The 15,155-nt window shown below is 41.7% G+C and overlaps 2 protein-coding genes across 2 annotated transcripts; both read left to right on the forward strand.

The window, feature by feature from the left end:
• Positions 1 to 1,332: 1,332 nt before the first annotated feature.
• LOC126369119 (sodium/potassium-transporting ATPase subunit alpha-B-like) lies at positions 1,333 to 4,599 on the forward strand. The gene is made up of 2 exons (XM_050013412.1): positions 1,333 to 1,383; positions 1,534 to 4,599. Exons 1-2 carry the CDS (start codon positions 1,333 to 1,335, stop codon positions 4,597 to 4,599), a joined length of 3,117 nt encoding a protein of 1,038 aa, XP_049869369.1.
• A 7,114-nt stretch (positions 4,600 to 11,713) lies between these two features.
• LOC126368991 (cuticle protein 7-like) lies at positions 11,714 to 14,976 on the forward strand. The gene is made up of 4 exons (XM_050013271.1): positions 11,714 to 11,737; positions 12,494 to 12,679; positions 13,064 to 13,294; positions 14,066 to 14,976. Exons 1-4 carry the CDS (start codon positions 11,726 to 11,728, stop codon positions 14,186 to 14,188), a joined length of 552 nt encoding a protein of 183 aa, XP_049869228.1. The 5' UTR covers positions 11,714 to 11,725; the 3' UTR covers positions 14,189 to 14,976.
• Positions 14,977 to 15,155: the final 179 nt, after the last annotated feature.

Genomic DNA, 15,155 nt, shown 5'->3' on the forward strand with positions numbered 1-15,155 from the left:
TTTCGGGATCTCGTCTTGTTCATAAAAAAAAATGTGAAGTTAAAAAAAACTGCTTGTTGCTGATAACTGCTTTGGAAAGAAATCAAAAACCTTTATTTTTCAATATTACTTAAATAATTTAGTTTTCTTTGGAAATCAGCATGATCAAAACAAAAAGTATAAAACACAAGGAGATTCGCCCAATCCCGTCAATCTCGAATGGGATCTCGTCATATTATGCTCCGGGATTGATCCAGAAAAATTTGACGAGATCTTGCGAGATCGGGATTGCATTCCCTAGTTTCAAACTTTTGCGACCGAAAATTCTACTTGATATCAACTCAGAATCATGGTGTGAATCATCCCTCAAAGTTTTCGTTACCATGTCACTAACACCCTGTATTGTCCTGAATTCTTCATTTAAATACAAATACGCAGATGATTTAATAAATAGGGATAGCTAATGTATATGACTCTTAACTACATAGTTATATCTCTTTGAGAGTGGCCACGCACTTAATTATTAATGTCTTTTTGAAATACGACCAACACCTGCATTAGATCCCAATGAACTTCTGTATTCTATACCTGACTATAGTAGATAATATGTGCATGTATTTTTGTATCCGATCCTAACTTATACGAATCTGTTTTATGTATCTATGTAAAAAATGTAAAATCGCACCTATAAATAAGATGTATTATGTAGTTAATGATTGTAATTAAAGCTGTATTTTTTTGTAATAAAAAGATTTTCTAGTTTGAAATTGTGTGTTTACTTTAAGTATTTGTCGCAGTGATTATTTTACTAACACTGCTTACGCATATAAAAGACATCAACGATAAATGTACAAATAAATTGAATGTTTATCTCACTTCACTATGTACGCTTGGCGATCTATTAATCGGAATATAACCTATTTCATGTGTTCCGAATATCTAGGTAACATTGCATCATCAGATGGTGTTACTTCTGAAGTTTTCGTATTTTTTCCATTTATTTGTAGTGTTTAGTTCTGTCTGACCCGATGAAATGTTAGTTTGTGAAATCTTACATATGTACTTAAATCTTTAAACACGATAGAGCAACACGGACTTCCGCGGACCGGGTTAAACCATAATTTTGAAGTATTTACTGCTGTTAAAACTTCGTAGCTTCACAAGTATATGACCTTTTCTTGTACGGCTTCTCTCAAAAGTCTCAGGATTGATGACAACGTTTGACACATGAAATATATAGCTGTCGATGTAACCAATATTCTACTACAGAGAAATTTGTTGAAGACGAATACGATTCGTTCGCAGTTTAGCGTCTTATAAAGAAGTACAGGCGGCGTACAGCCATTTTCCACCATGAATAGAGAACCACCAAGAACGGCTTCCCAAATGGAAATGAAAAAGAAGGTAAGTTATCCAAAGTACATTTCACAAAGAAGGAACTTCCGCTCCTACGCTTTATATTATGGCCTCAATGTTACATTTCTTATGAATGTTGTTCTTGGTAGACATTCGTCGATTGCATGTTCATGATGATTTTTATATTCATTTTTGCAGGGTCGTATGCCCCACGTGGAGCATTCGGGACCGCAGCGGCGGCGCTCGAGCCTGACGGGCACCGCGTCCTCCCTACGTAACAGCCTCATGGGCAAGGCGCCCGAGGAGGAGCTCAATATGATGAAGGAGGAGACGCACACCGCCGTGCACTTCCTCAGCCCCAAACAGCTGGAGGTGGTGTACCGCACCAGCATCGAGAACGGCCTTACCGACAGCTTCGCCGCCGAGCTGCTCGCGCGCGACGGACCCAACCAGCTCCGCGAACTCAAGAGCAACGGCTACTGGAAACTCTTCTGCCACAACCTCTTTGGCTGGTTCCAATGCGTCCTCTGGGTTGGAGCCGTCCTCAACTTCATTGCCTTTTTTTGTACCAAATCAGACGATGAAGGAACTGGACATTCCAACAAAGATTATTTATACTTGGGCTGTGTCATCACAGCTACTATCGTAGGAACCGGATTATTTGGCTTTTATCAAGAGGCGAAGAACTTATCCGTCATGAGTGGATTTGAGAAATTAGTGCCTCCAAATGCCGTTGTAATTCGCGAGGGTGTCAAAAAAGTAATACCAAATAGTGAAGTCGTGGTAGGCGATATAGTTGAAATGAACGGAGGGGAGGTAGTGCCAGCAGACGTCCGTATCTTAGATTGTACCAATTTTAAAACTGACATGGCGTCGTTGACTGGAGAGTCTCAACCTATTTCCCACAGAGCGCATTACACACATGCTAATCCGCTAGAGTCGAAGAACATGGCGTACTTCAGTTGCCCGATCACAGAGGGCTGGGCGCGTGGGCTGGTTGTGGACACGGGGGAGTTCACACAGATCGGTAAGATCGCCGGCCTAGTCACTGGGCTCGAGAAAGAAAAGACTCCTATTGCTAAAGAAATCACGCATTTCATTAAGCTTATCTGTGGTGTCGCATTCTTTTTCGGATTTGTATTCTTTGTAATGGTTTATTTAATTCAGAAGAGCTGGGTAAAGGCTTTACAATATATGCTCGGAATAATTTTAGCCAATGTGCCCGAAGGGTTACTCGTGACTTTAACCGTTTGCATGACGTTATCAGCAAAGAATCTTAAAAAGAAGAACTGTTTGGCGAAAACTCTGCAGGCTGTAGAGACTTTGGGTTCTACTTCGTGTATTTGCTCAGACAAAACTGGAACATTAACGTTGAACCGAATGTCAGTTTCTCATTTATTTTCTGACTTTAAAATTTATGATAAAAGTGACCACAGTCACGTTTCTGATCCCGTGTATACAGCATTGTGTGTGGCCGCTTGTCTCAACCTGAAAGCGGAATTCACTGCCGATACCTTAAATTTGCCAATAAACAAAAGAAAAGTTTTAGGAGATGCGTCCGAGGCTGCAATACTTCGTTATATGGAAGAAAATCGGTCTGCGACTGAGCTCCGACAAGCAAATCCTAAAGTAACCCAGATACCTTTTAATTCCGCAAACAAATATCAAGTGACAATTCATAACATGAGTGATACAAACAGTTACTATTTAATAATGAAGGGAGCACCTGAAATTGTTGTTGAATATTGCAGTAAAGTGTTAATAACTGGTGGTAACATAGACCTCACTCCACAGATAAAAAAAGAGCTCAAAGAAAATTTTATCAAATTAGCCAATATGGGAGAACGAGTGCTTGGTTATGGTGATTATAAATTACCATTAAGCGAATACCCAATAGGCTATCCATTTAATCCTCAAGAACGAAACTTTCCTCTAGAAGGATTGCAATTTATCGGTACCATATCCATGATTGACCCACCACGACCAGAAGTCAAGGACGCTATAGCTCTTTGTCGGCAAGCTGGAATTAAAGTAACCATGGTTACTGGGGATCATCCTGTGACAGCTTTAGCTATATCGCGCGAAATAGGAACTATTTCAAACGCCACCGCTTACGACTACGCATTCGAACATCACATCGACATAAATGACGTACCAGCACACATAAAAAGCCAATTTTTAGCAGCAGTGATTACCGGTGAAGATCTCCGTAAGATGACCGCAACAACCCTGAAGCAGGCGATTCAGAAATACACAGAAATCACTTTCGCTAGAACTAGCCCCCAACAAAAACTGTTTATTGTGGAAAACTATCAGGCGTTGCAATATGTGGTCGCTGTCACTGGAGACGGCGTCAACGATTCACCGGCTTTAAAGAAAGCTGACATAGGGGTTGCCATGGGTATAAATGGAACTGAAGTATCTAAGCAAGCTGCAGACATGATTCTGTTAGATGACAATTTTGCTTCTATAGTCCTTGGCGTGCAAGAGGGTAGGAGAATTTTTGATAACCTGAAAAAGGTGATTGCGTACACTCTGACATCTAACACACCAGAAATGTTGCCTTTTGTATTGTACGCTTGTCTCGGTATGCCGTTGCCGCTCACCCTGTTGTTGATATTGGTGATAAATGTAGGGACCGACTTATTGCCGGCCATGAGTCTAGCATACGAGGCATCCGAGGAGGACATCATGAGCATACCACCACGTAAGCTCACTGACCATCTCGTTAATAGGGTGATGATATTTATGGCTTATTTCCAAGTTGGTATGATCCAATTCTTCGCAGGGATGTTTTCTTACTTTGTCGTATTCGCTGATGAAGGTTTCTTCCCTTCTAGTTTATTTTTCATTCGGTCCGCATGGGAAACGCCGACTAAGTCCGTAATGGATTCTTTCGGGCGACATTGGTTTTTTCAGGATAGGAAAAGAGTAGAGCGGAAGGCACAAACGGCGTATTTCGTGTCTGTTTGTTGGACTCAGATATCGGACGTGATAATTTGTAAGACTCGGAGAATATCGCTTTTGAAGAAGGGCATGCATAACCACGTGTTGAATGTGAGTATAGTGGTGGACCTGATCGCGGCGGTGGCGGTCACCTATCTGCCATTTTGCAACGAGATTTTCAGCACGGAGCCGCTTAACTGGTACGACTTCCTCCTGTCCGTGCCCTACATGATACTTATGATACTAGGTGACGAAATACGTCGATATGTCATCAGAAATAACTTGTCCAAATGGGTCGAAAGTGAAACTTATTACTAGTCCAGAAACATTTATTACTATTTTTATGATTAATATTACTTAGTTATAACTAGTAATAATTTTAAAATAATATTTATTTGATGCAGTGTAGTTTAGTTAATTTGAAAGCGCAATTTTTAGTTTTATTTTCAACTTTGATTGTAGCAACCTTAAATATAATAATTATTATCGTTTGTTCTTTTAATTTGGAACTTCAAAGGATAAAAGATGCATGTATCTGTTATAGAAAGCATTGTACAGCGCCATCTATATTTTTTTGGGGGAACGTAGCCTGGAAAGTTGCAGCAAAGCGTGACAATTACACACAGCCACTATCACCATCATCTGATCAAGATGGCCATAGGTTATGGCCGATGGTGATGATGTAGCGGCAAAGTACCCACGTAACGTATTGTTATTGACATCATTCGTAGGTAATGTTTGTTAATGGGAAGGATAGGCGCCGCCGTTGGACGAAGTGGTATTTCGGGACGATTGCTCCGCTGAACACCCAAAGTGTGCTCCTGGTGGTAGAACGGGTAAATTCTAATGCTCTGTTGTGCCCCTTTAGTGGTACAGAAGGGAAACTTTTGAGTTACCTGTCGTGCTCCTTTTAAGTTATGAACACATTGGAGGGACTACTAAAAAGAAAATAAGTACTTTTGTAGGGGTAAAGTGGAACCATAAATATAACGACATAAGATGTGCTCCACCAAACCACCAAAGGAGCACTACGGATCATACAAAATTTACTCGTTCTACCACCAGGAGCACACTTTGGGTGTTCAGCGAAGCAGTCGTCTATTTCGGAATGAAAAGAAAGAAGTTAAAAATCCTAAACATAATTACTAAGTACTTAACATTAAATATAACTATTCAACCGATTATGTTTAAGTATGTAAGTAGTTCATTTAGTAAATATTTAGCGCCATTAAGTTTGGATTAGAGCTTAGCAGAAAGGAATTGAACATGCGTATATCGGCTGTAATAAGCGGGCAAGGTGTCCTTGCAACTGTATAGTTGGTATAGTTCGTATGTGCTCGAATTATGCCCTACATAATCTGGCGCGGCCACAACAATAGCGGTCAGCAAGCCGCGATGGCGTATATCGGGACGAGAGTATCAGGTTGTTGTCGAACTCACGGTGAGGGTTGAGAGTGGTGTGGCGGCGCCGGGAGGGGCGCCTAATCAACCCCTTTTACCCGTGGTCCCACCACCATGCCCCCCATGTGGTGGGTCCACGGGTATTTTTCAAATATATAGACCTATACGGCATCGTTCTTGAATATTTTTGATTGGTGGAACCGTTCTTGACTAAAATTTGTCCTCCGTAGCTGCTCGCTGTCGTGTAGTTAGCTAATATCGCCACTAAATTAAACTTAAGGCCTAACTAAGCCGTAAATGTTCCTATTTCCACACACTCGCTCACGTACTTGCACTAGATCCTCGAAGGCATAGGCCTTGACGTGAGGTTGTTCATGTTCACTTAATTCGAACGGGTTATATTATTGCTTCGTTATCGAATTGTTATTGCAACTTGGCTAACCCAACTGTTCTGTGGCTGACGCCGCGCCCGCTACACCACAGCCCCGCTGTCCGCTTTAGTAGAGGCCGCAGCCTCAAAGGGCGCGGCGGCTGCGTATGAATTTCAAACTAGCTCGCCCATATGTTCTCGGACAGCTAGAGTGACCCACATTGTCGAAACATGTTCCTGCTTGATGTAAGGGGTGCTACATATTGCACCGAATGGAATATTTTTCTGTCTACGTACCCAAATGAGAATTTTGACGTTGACTGCGATTCCCGCTACAGTGAGTCTCTTGACTCTTGACACGTTACAGTAAGTAACTTCGCGTAAGTAACCCACCATGGTATGGACCTGTAGGATCTATACCTGCTGGGCACATCATCCACCGATCCCATCACAGGCTGTTACACTTGGGGGTTGGTGGATGTATCGGGCAATACGTCTCTTGGGTCATTACCTAAGTGAGTAGAGACCTAAGGAATAAAAGCTTAGAATGGCATATTATGCTAGATATTGTACCACGCATTTTGGAAATGCCCTGGTTTGTGACCTGTGTAAGGAAGTTCGCAGCTGTGTTGGTATTAACATCTCTTACCCGAATGAACCATTGATGTATAATATATGTTAGAATGAACCCTATATAGTGACAGAATACATCACTACACGACTCAAGATATGACCGAGATGGCAAGCAGTATGCATCATCCTAAGGCCGGGTTTCCACTGACGCGGAGATGGGCGGAGAAGAGCGGAAATGTGCGGATTTTTGACCAATCACAGCGTTCGAGAGAGCGAAAAACGAAGACGCTCTGTCACTCTCTCCCTCACGGTGATTGATCGATTCCTGCACATCTCCGCTCCTCTCCCCCCAGCTCCGCGTCAATGGAAACGCAGCCTAAGCTTTACGTGACTTTACTTTTCAGGTAAGGAACATTACATACATACACAAGATCACGCCTATTTCCCGTTGGGGGTAGGCAGAGACCACGGAATTCCACTTAGAAACACGCAGGGTACCTACACGTCCTGACAAAATAAAATCCGTACAAATTCATTATTTTTAAAAAGTACCTTACGTTATAACGGACCTTTATTATAAGGCATTGTTAACAACTTCATTTGTTATGTCCTAACACACATAATATTATTATAAAGGCTAGTCCTACAACAAAGCTGCAGCTGCGTGACCCGTTTATGTTATCTTAATATATATACTTATATATATTATATTTCTTATGTCTGTCTATACATGGAGCTTTCCTATCCTCCTGCTTAGTCTGTTATCGGGAGAAATCTGCCAAAAGTTCAGTAGCCATTTCCAATTAGTAATTTTGAATAAAAACAAAAGGTCACGGATGTTATCCCTATCGGGACAAGCGGAGCCAGAGGTCATCAGAAGACAACTGTAGTCCTTTCAATGGTGTGCGTCAAGCTAGCGGCCTCAAAAAAAAATGGGCACGAAAAAATTATTTGACCATACCAAAAAATAGTACTCTTATTGAAAAAAATAGTACCTGTTGTAAAAAAATTAGTACCATCACGAACCGTGATGTTAGGCATGTCGTCAAAACCGACTGGTTAGGCGATAGGCGGTAAACTTAACACCACATTAATTTTAGGGCTTCACTGGTGCGGCTGCCAGTTGTCATCTAAATCTTGTGGTTCCAATCACCCCGATGGGATACCTCCTGGATTGCAGAGGATAAAGTCGTCTTAGAAACAGAAAGGGAATGCCAGCTATCGAAGCATACTATACCTACATACAAACGTGTGAAGTAAGAGCCATAACTCGCTAGATCAATCGGCTAAAATTCTTAACGCGATCTATACAGCCCATTAACCCAATATGCGTCTGCCATGTGCGACATTTTATCCATTTGAAATTGAATGATATTGGTAAAAAATGTGCTTTTTACCGCGCGAGTGACCGTTCAAAGCCGGCAATTACCGTAATCTAAAACCTAGGCAAAGACTCGGTTTAGGTCTAGGTGCAAGTAACTATTTATTTCTGTAAGTATTTAAGTATACTTATATCTGTGTCTGTTATACATGCGAACTGAAATAAAGATAAATAATTCCTTTGGTAGAGTTCAGAGATACAAAAAGCGTTTTCTAGTACTTAAAAGCATTTTTAAATAGATAGGCAACCACATCACCCATAAGCAGTTCATGTTGATGGGGAGAATCTCAGGGCAGAATAGTCGAAGCGACACATTTGGATTTAAGTACCTACTCAGAATGACAAGCAGATGAACTAAGGAATATTATAATACAACTCGATACAACTCTTTTCGAGAGAGCTTAACGTACAGGTACTTTGCTTCTTTTTCATTCAATAAAACAAGGCAAAGACAATCAGTCAGCATCGCAGGTCAGACACCGCTCTACATAAGTAGAGGCCTCAGGTATAGGCAGCATAAGGTTGACGTATTTTGCATATTATGTCATAGATTACGACACTTTAATACCACACTCCATGGTTAGTCCCAATATGTGCAAATTGGACACCTAACTAAAATGTGGAACCTAGCTATAACTAGATCAACCGTCCCGGGTTCGATTCTTTTTTTTACCTTTGATGGGTATTTGCTCTTGGCCCCAGGCTTGCCCGAAAGCATTGACGAGGCCTAAGATAGAGCGCGCTCACCCAGAAGGTGCCCGTTCACTCTGGCCTTGAAAGCACCTATTCAGCATTCTTTGTTAATTTCTCCACTAATCGCAGTGGTGCAGCATAGTAGAGTATTTCCGTATATCCTACGAGGGATGAGAGGCTTGTTCTCAGCTGTGTCCGCTTTCGCACCAACGTGTCCTGCCCTTTTTTACACTATGATGTGCTTAATTACAATGCTGTTGAATAGTTGTACAAATTGACACATGCCAGGAAACCTAGCATCGAGACAAAGTCAAACCATGCGTCAAATACAGGGTGTTAGTAACACCTTACCGAATACTGAGGGGGATGATTCAGACCATGATTCTGAGTTAATATTAAGTGGAGTTTATGTTTTTTTTAAATACGACTCGATATTAACTCCGAATAATGAGCTTAATCGTCCCTCTCAATATTCGTTACGATGTCAATTACACCACGTACAAATACTTACAGATAACCATACAAGCACATATGGGTGTTATCTGACGATTATATCCCAATTGGGGTAGTCAGAGGTATATCCATTGCAAGATGTCTAAGTACCCACACCTCACCGAGCTTCTTGTTAGACCAACGTGATAGGTGGTGAGCCGTATCGCCGTTTATAATGGTTGAGCCAACTGCATTAGTGAAATCTGTATAACTCATTGGTGCAACTCCAGTACCGGGGTTTGAATCGGCGCTCCCCGTTTGAGAAGCAAGCCGGTGTACCACAGGACCACAATGACTTTCAATATAATAACATAACATAAACATAAATAGCCTATATACGTCCCACTGCTGGGCACAGGCCTCCTCTCAATCAACCGGAGAGGGTATGGAGCATACTCCACCACGCTGCTCCACTGCGGGTTGGTGGAGGTTTTTTACGGCTAATAGTCGGGACCAACGGCTTAACGTGCCCTCCGAAGCACGGAATCAACTTACTTTTTCGGACAATCAGGTGATTCAAGTCTGAAAAGTCCTTGCCAAACAAAGGACAGTCTCACAAAGTGATTTCGACAATGTCCCCATCAGGAATCGAACCCGGTCCTCCTTCAATATAATAATTGTATAATTAAAATATTACTTCTAAATTCTAAATACCTGTAAATTAGAAAATTATTTACTGGTTTCCCTCGCACTTCACTCGCGCGTTGTGATTAGCACTAGTAAATTAGCTGCGTGAGTGGTTGCTGTGTGCATGTGACAAGTTTGGAACGTAAAGCTTGACTGCGATAGATTTTTTACATACTCTATCATACCTTTTTATTCACTTTGTCGTAAAATTCGATTAAAGGTTATAAGGGGGTTTGATTGGGTCGCTGTTTACCTGTCATCACATATCACATTATCACGTAAAAAAATAATAAATCATTGAAATACTCCCGCTTCTTTGGGGTTTCTTTCCGGTTGATGGAGTGAAGCCCGTACACCGTTGAGCCATGATGCACAAATACCTACCTGCCATAGGCGAGTGAAAAATTGTTGCCGTTTGTTTCCTCATTGGATTCACACGATTTATCCTTTCAGTGGTACATCCTAAGTCAAAGTCCTAAGTCAGTAAAAAGATACCTACCTACTTACATTCAGATTTCATCTTGGCCAATTCTATTACGAACAAGCCATACACACCTTGAGTAGCGAAAACGATATGGAATGATAAGTCGATGACTTACAAAGTGAACCACATTGCATCAGCATAACCGCAGTCGATTGAAGCATTATTTTTAAACTTACGATCTTTATTCGGGTCAACCAAGTGATATGCACCGGTCAATTATGGCGCTTACCTTGCGTATGTAGAGATTTGTATAAGTAATAATATATTCGTAACAAAGTAATACATGCCCACGCCCGTTTTCCATAGAGGGTAAACAGAGTAACAAATCACAAGGAAACAACACCTGGTTCTCATTTCCACATTATGGTGAGAAATAGTACTCACCTCATCGTCATCTCCCTAGCGTTACCCCGTTTTCACAGGGTCCGCTTACCTAACCTGAAGAATTGACAGGTCCGGTTTTTTTACAGAAGCGACTGCCTGTCTGACCTTCCAACTCGCTAAGGGCCCGCTAAGGAAAAACCAGCCCAATACCTACCTACAGGTTAGGTAACATACCTCCGAAACGCATTTCTTAGGCACGTGGGTTTTCTCACGATATTTTCCTTCACCGTTGAGCACGTGATAATCATTTACGATGCAAACATGAATTCGAATAACGATTTCGAAAATCATAGTTTTAGGCCCGTGCTGGATTCGAACCTGCGACCTTACAGCGAGAGTCAAAGCATTCTTCCAACTGAGCTACCACGGTTGCTGCTGCAACTTAACATCCCAATAAACAGCTTTACACTGCCATGCTGTCCATAGCAACCTCTTATCGAGGGGGAATTACGGAGTCAGAGTATAGTCAATCGATGTCTGAGATCAGAGTCAATTTGGAAAAGTGTACCTATAAGTATTTTAGTAGTTTCTGTTTCTTTTTAAAACACAGGCTCGTTTATCATAAACACATAACATCACATAAGCTCACGACTACATATCCCAACTGTAGTAGACAGAGGGACATCCATCGGAAGATAAACTAAGTATCCACGCGTCACCGAGCTTTCTTTTAGACCAACGTGATAGGTGGTGAGCCGTACCGCCGTCTATAATGGTCGAGCCAACTTTACTAACACAGTGGGTTATAAAACCTAATATTAAACTATCTAGATGCCAACATACTTCTTTATCTATAAATCATTACAATCTTAACTAATGAATCAAAGCAAAGACAGCAATGCCCGACATTTACCAGCATTAAGGCCTCATATCACCCTTAAACACACGTACAGGACAAGACAAGGCGTCTCGTTAGAACGCAGGCAGTGTATCCTTGGTTGCGAAATTTGTATCAACGGCCACTCCCGCGCCTGTTTATATACGCATGCGCCGTGCACGGTCCACACACGTCCTCACATAGCACACCGCGCGCGGCAGAATGATCGCTAAGGTACGTGACTTTGACAAAAAATAGAGCAAATATTTTCTTATTGTGATTTTTACAAGCTTGGAAATAGGAAATAGCAATGTATTGTGCTTTTGATGACAGTGGCATTATTTGATAAATTGATTTTCTCCAGTGGATGTGTCTTAAAAGGTTACCCACCGGTATTGGGCACATAATCAATTATGTTGGTTTTAATACGGCTCCGGCTGGCCACGAAAGCTTTACTATTAAGTATTTTAGCATCCAGTCTGATCATTATAGACTTACAGTTCTACTTTCATTACCTATTATAACGTGCTAAGTATAATATTGTCAACGACTGAATAAATCCAGAGGTGAAAATTGTCGGGTCCGACCATTGACACGTGTCAGCTAGTCTTCAAGTCAAAACAGAGGCCTTCGGGCGGTTTCAAGCTTCTGTCGAATGGGTTAGCTAGTAAAGCAAACATCTCCAGCAACCCGCAGCAGTGATCCATACTCGGTAGATTGAGGGAAGGTTTGTGCCAACAGTAGAACGTAATTATATAGACAGTTATGTTCGATGTGACAAAGCCCGCTGTGCCTTGGGTAGAGCATCTCGCCCGTGAGTTAAAAATGTAACATCGCTTTCGCCCGTCATATGAAGTTAATCTTTCGGGTAAGCAAGGTGAATTACTAAAGTCTTAAGACAACAGATTGCTGTCCTACTGTGCTTACTAAGTGCGTAAGGTATACAAATATCACTTGTACTTACTTGCTTTATGATTGTTTTGCATCCAGATATTAGTGTTGTGTTGCGCGTGCGCCGCAGTGTCGGCGGCGCCGGGCGTGCTGGACGGGCTGGGCTATGGCGTCGCGGCCCCCATCGCGCATGCGTACGCCGCGCCCGCCATCGCCGCCCCCATTGCACACACTTATGCCGCCCCTGCGTACGCCGCACCCGTCGTTAAAGCTGTCGCGGCTCCGGTAAGTCAGCTTAAGATTGTTTCATTACTGTCTCCCTAGCGTTATCGCATTTTCACAGGGTCCGCTTGCCTAGCCTGAAGATATGACATTGTTTATTCATTCATGTGAAGGTATCCACCTACGGTAATAGGTGACCGATAGGTACTACTACTAAAAGACGAAGTTTCCGTGAGGAATTCCCTATATGTAAAAATGGCATTTAGGTTGAGTGTACTGTTGTTTTATATTCGGTCACCTATAGATACATTAGATTTTTCTAATTGTGCCCTATGCATTATCGATGCCCTATGCTTCGATGTGGCCATTTTAAGCCCCCAGATTTACCTAAATCTGCGTTTCAACTTACCTACGAATTAACCCATTCCTCGTACTTACATCCCGCAGATCATCCGCGCAGAGCCAGTAGACCCGAACCCAGCGTACAGCTTCTCGTACGGCGTGGCGGACCCGGCGACGGGAGACCAGAAGAACGCGGCAGAGACCCTGCAGAACGGCGTGGTGCACGGACAGTACAGCTTAGTGGAGCCCGACGGCCACGTCCGCAGGGTCACCTACACCGCCGACAAGGTCAACGGCTTCAACGCCGTCGTTGAAAGAACTGGCGGTGCTCATGCGGTACGTTCCACACACAATAGAGAGCAGAAAAGGCACTAGTCAAGAATGCTTAACAGAACAAAAATCATATACCTATGGAATTGAAATAAGCTAATCATGTGACATTTCGATGCTAACGTAAATTTTTTGCCGCGGAGCTAAGTGTTGCTTCAAAGCGCTTTCGTCTCAATTAGGCCGTTAAGAGCAGCCAAGTCTGAGGAGTAGCCTCTCTAGTTCACAACACATGCTAGCTTGGAACAGGCAGATACAACTCATGCTTGTAACCTATCGGGTAATCAGAGCTACAAGGCATCTAAACACAACTTGCAGACAAGATGATAATTTTAGGGCTTCAGTCCTAAGTGTGCCCTATTATCAGGTGAAGTTACCAGCCCCGCGCCCATATAAATAGACTTATATCTAAGTCTAGTCTACACTATCGTCCTGTATTAAAGGGCGATCCTCAATTGGGTCAATTGAAAAAATAACCAAAAGATAAAACTCTTTATTTTACACAATAATAAATAAATAATTTTACACAAAAAAAATAAAAAAAATAAATAGGTACCTACAAATGGTGTACTTATCTCTAAAAGAGATCTCTTCCAGCCAATCCCGCATGGTGTGAGAAGTCAATAAAAGATGTGATTTTTTAAAAGACCCAATCAAGGATTACTGACTGTCGAATAAGTAGTTGATCACTGTGATAGGTACATCCTGCGCTTGGTGTGACACGTCCAATGCTGAACAATAAAAATTAATCACTTACTCATTATCTGTATTCTTCTCCAGGTGGCGGCGGCTCCCGTAGCTGTGGCGGCGCCGATAGCGAAGGTAGTGGCGCCCGCGCCGGTGGCTGTTGCTGCCCCTGTCGCCAGATACACCCTGCCCGCCATCGGACACCCCTGGGGTTAAACCAACAACCCAATGACAAGTAAACCTGGAATTTTACCACATTTTTTTAAGTTTTAATTCTCGCTTCTCATTTCGCTGTTCTATCCCTGAACAATGAATTGACTTGGACTACTTACTCGGTTGAAAACACGTTTCGATAGAAATTGTAAACCAGTGTATAACTAAAAATGTGGATAAATTCGGGTTTTCTTAAAGCTAACGCTGTTATGACGAACGAGGTTTTAGAATCGTTGGACAAGGAATGATAAATGAATGATATTTTATATTTTTCTAATATATTGACTGGCTTTGGTATAGAAATGGGATGAGAAAGGCCAATATTGTAAGTTATTGAAACCCGACCAGTTTTGTGTTTTTTCTCGTTGTGAAAATGTGGTCAGGGGAAAGATTACATTTGAAAAACCATAACTTGTTATTTTCAATGTATTTTCATTGTATTTTCATGATAGTTAAGAACACGGTTACGAAAAAGTGTGTGATAATTTTGTTGAACTAGTATGTGTAAGGAAACGAATCGATCGATCACTACAAATGAAATCTTTCTATTCGCAATGAAGTCAATGTAAAGTATTGCGAAAAACTTGAACAAAAGTTTGTCTTAAGCTTTTTTTATGTAGAGATCTTTATGGCAAAGTAGGAAGGTTTGAAATCCCTCGTTCATCACGTCAGTGCGGCCGCCGACTCGGATTCTCTATAAGGAACGATGCTCTGCCACTGTTTATTTATTTTACGCTTTGACTGTTGCCCACGGACATGATCTAGACGCGTTGTATTATGTAAATATTACGTTTTAGTTGATAATAAATGCATTTTTTGCAGTATTTCTCCCTTTTCTTATATTCCGTGCTCATGATACCTAAGTATGAATCTCCAAACTGGTATATGTGCCAAATTGAAGTGAAATAAAATTTAATTCATGGCTCCAAATAAACAAAATATATTTTTAAGGTTTTTACTAAAATCAGGA

This window comes from Pectinophora gossypiella, chromosome 8 (assembly GCF_024362695.1).
Source record: "Pectinophora gossypiella chromosome 8, ilPecGoss1.1, whole genome shotgun sequence".
NCBI classification, from domain to species: domain Eukaryota; kingdom Metazoa; phylum Arthropoda; class Insecta; order Lepidoptera; family Gelechiidae; genus Pectinophora; species Pectinophora gossypiella.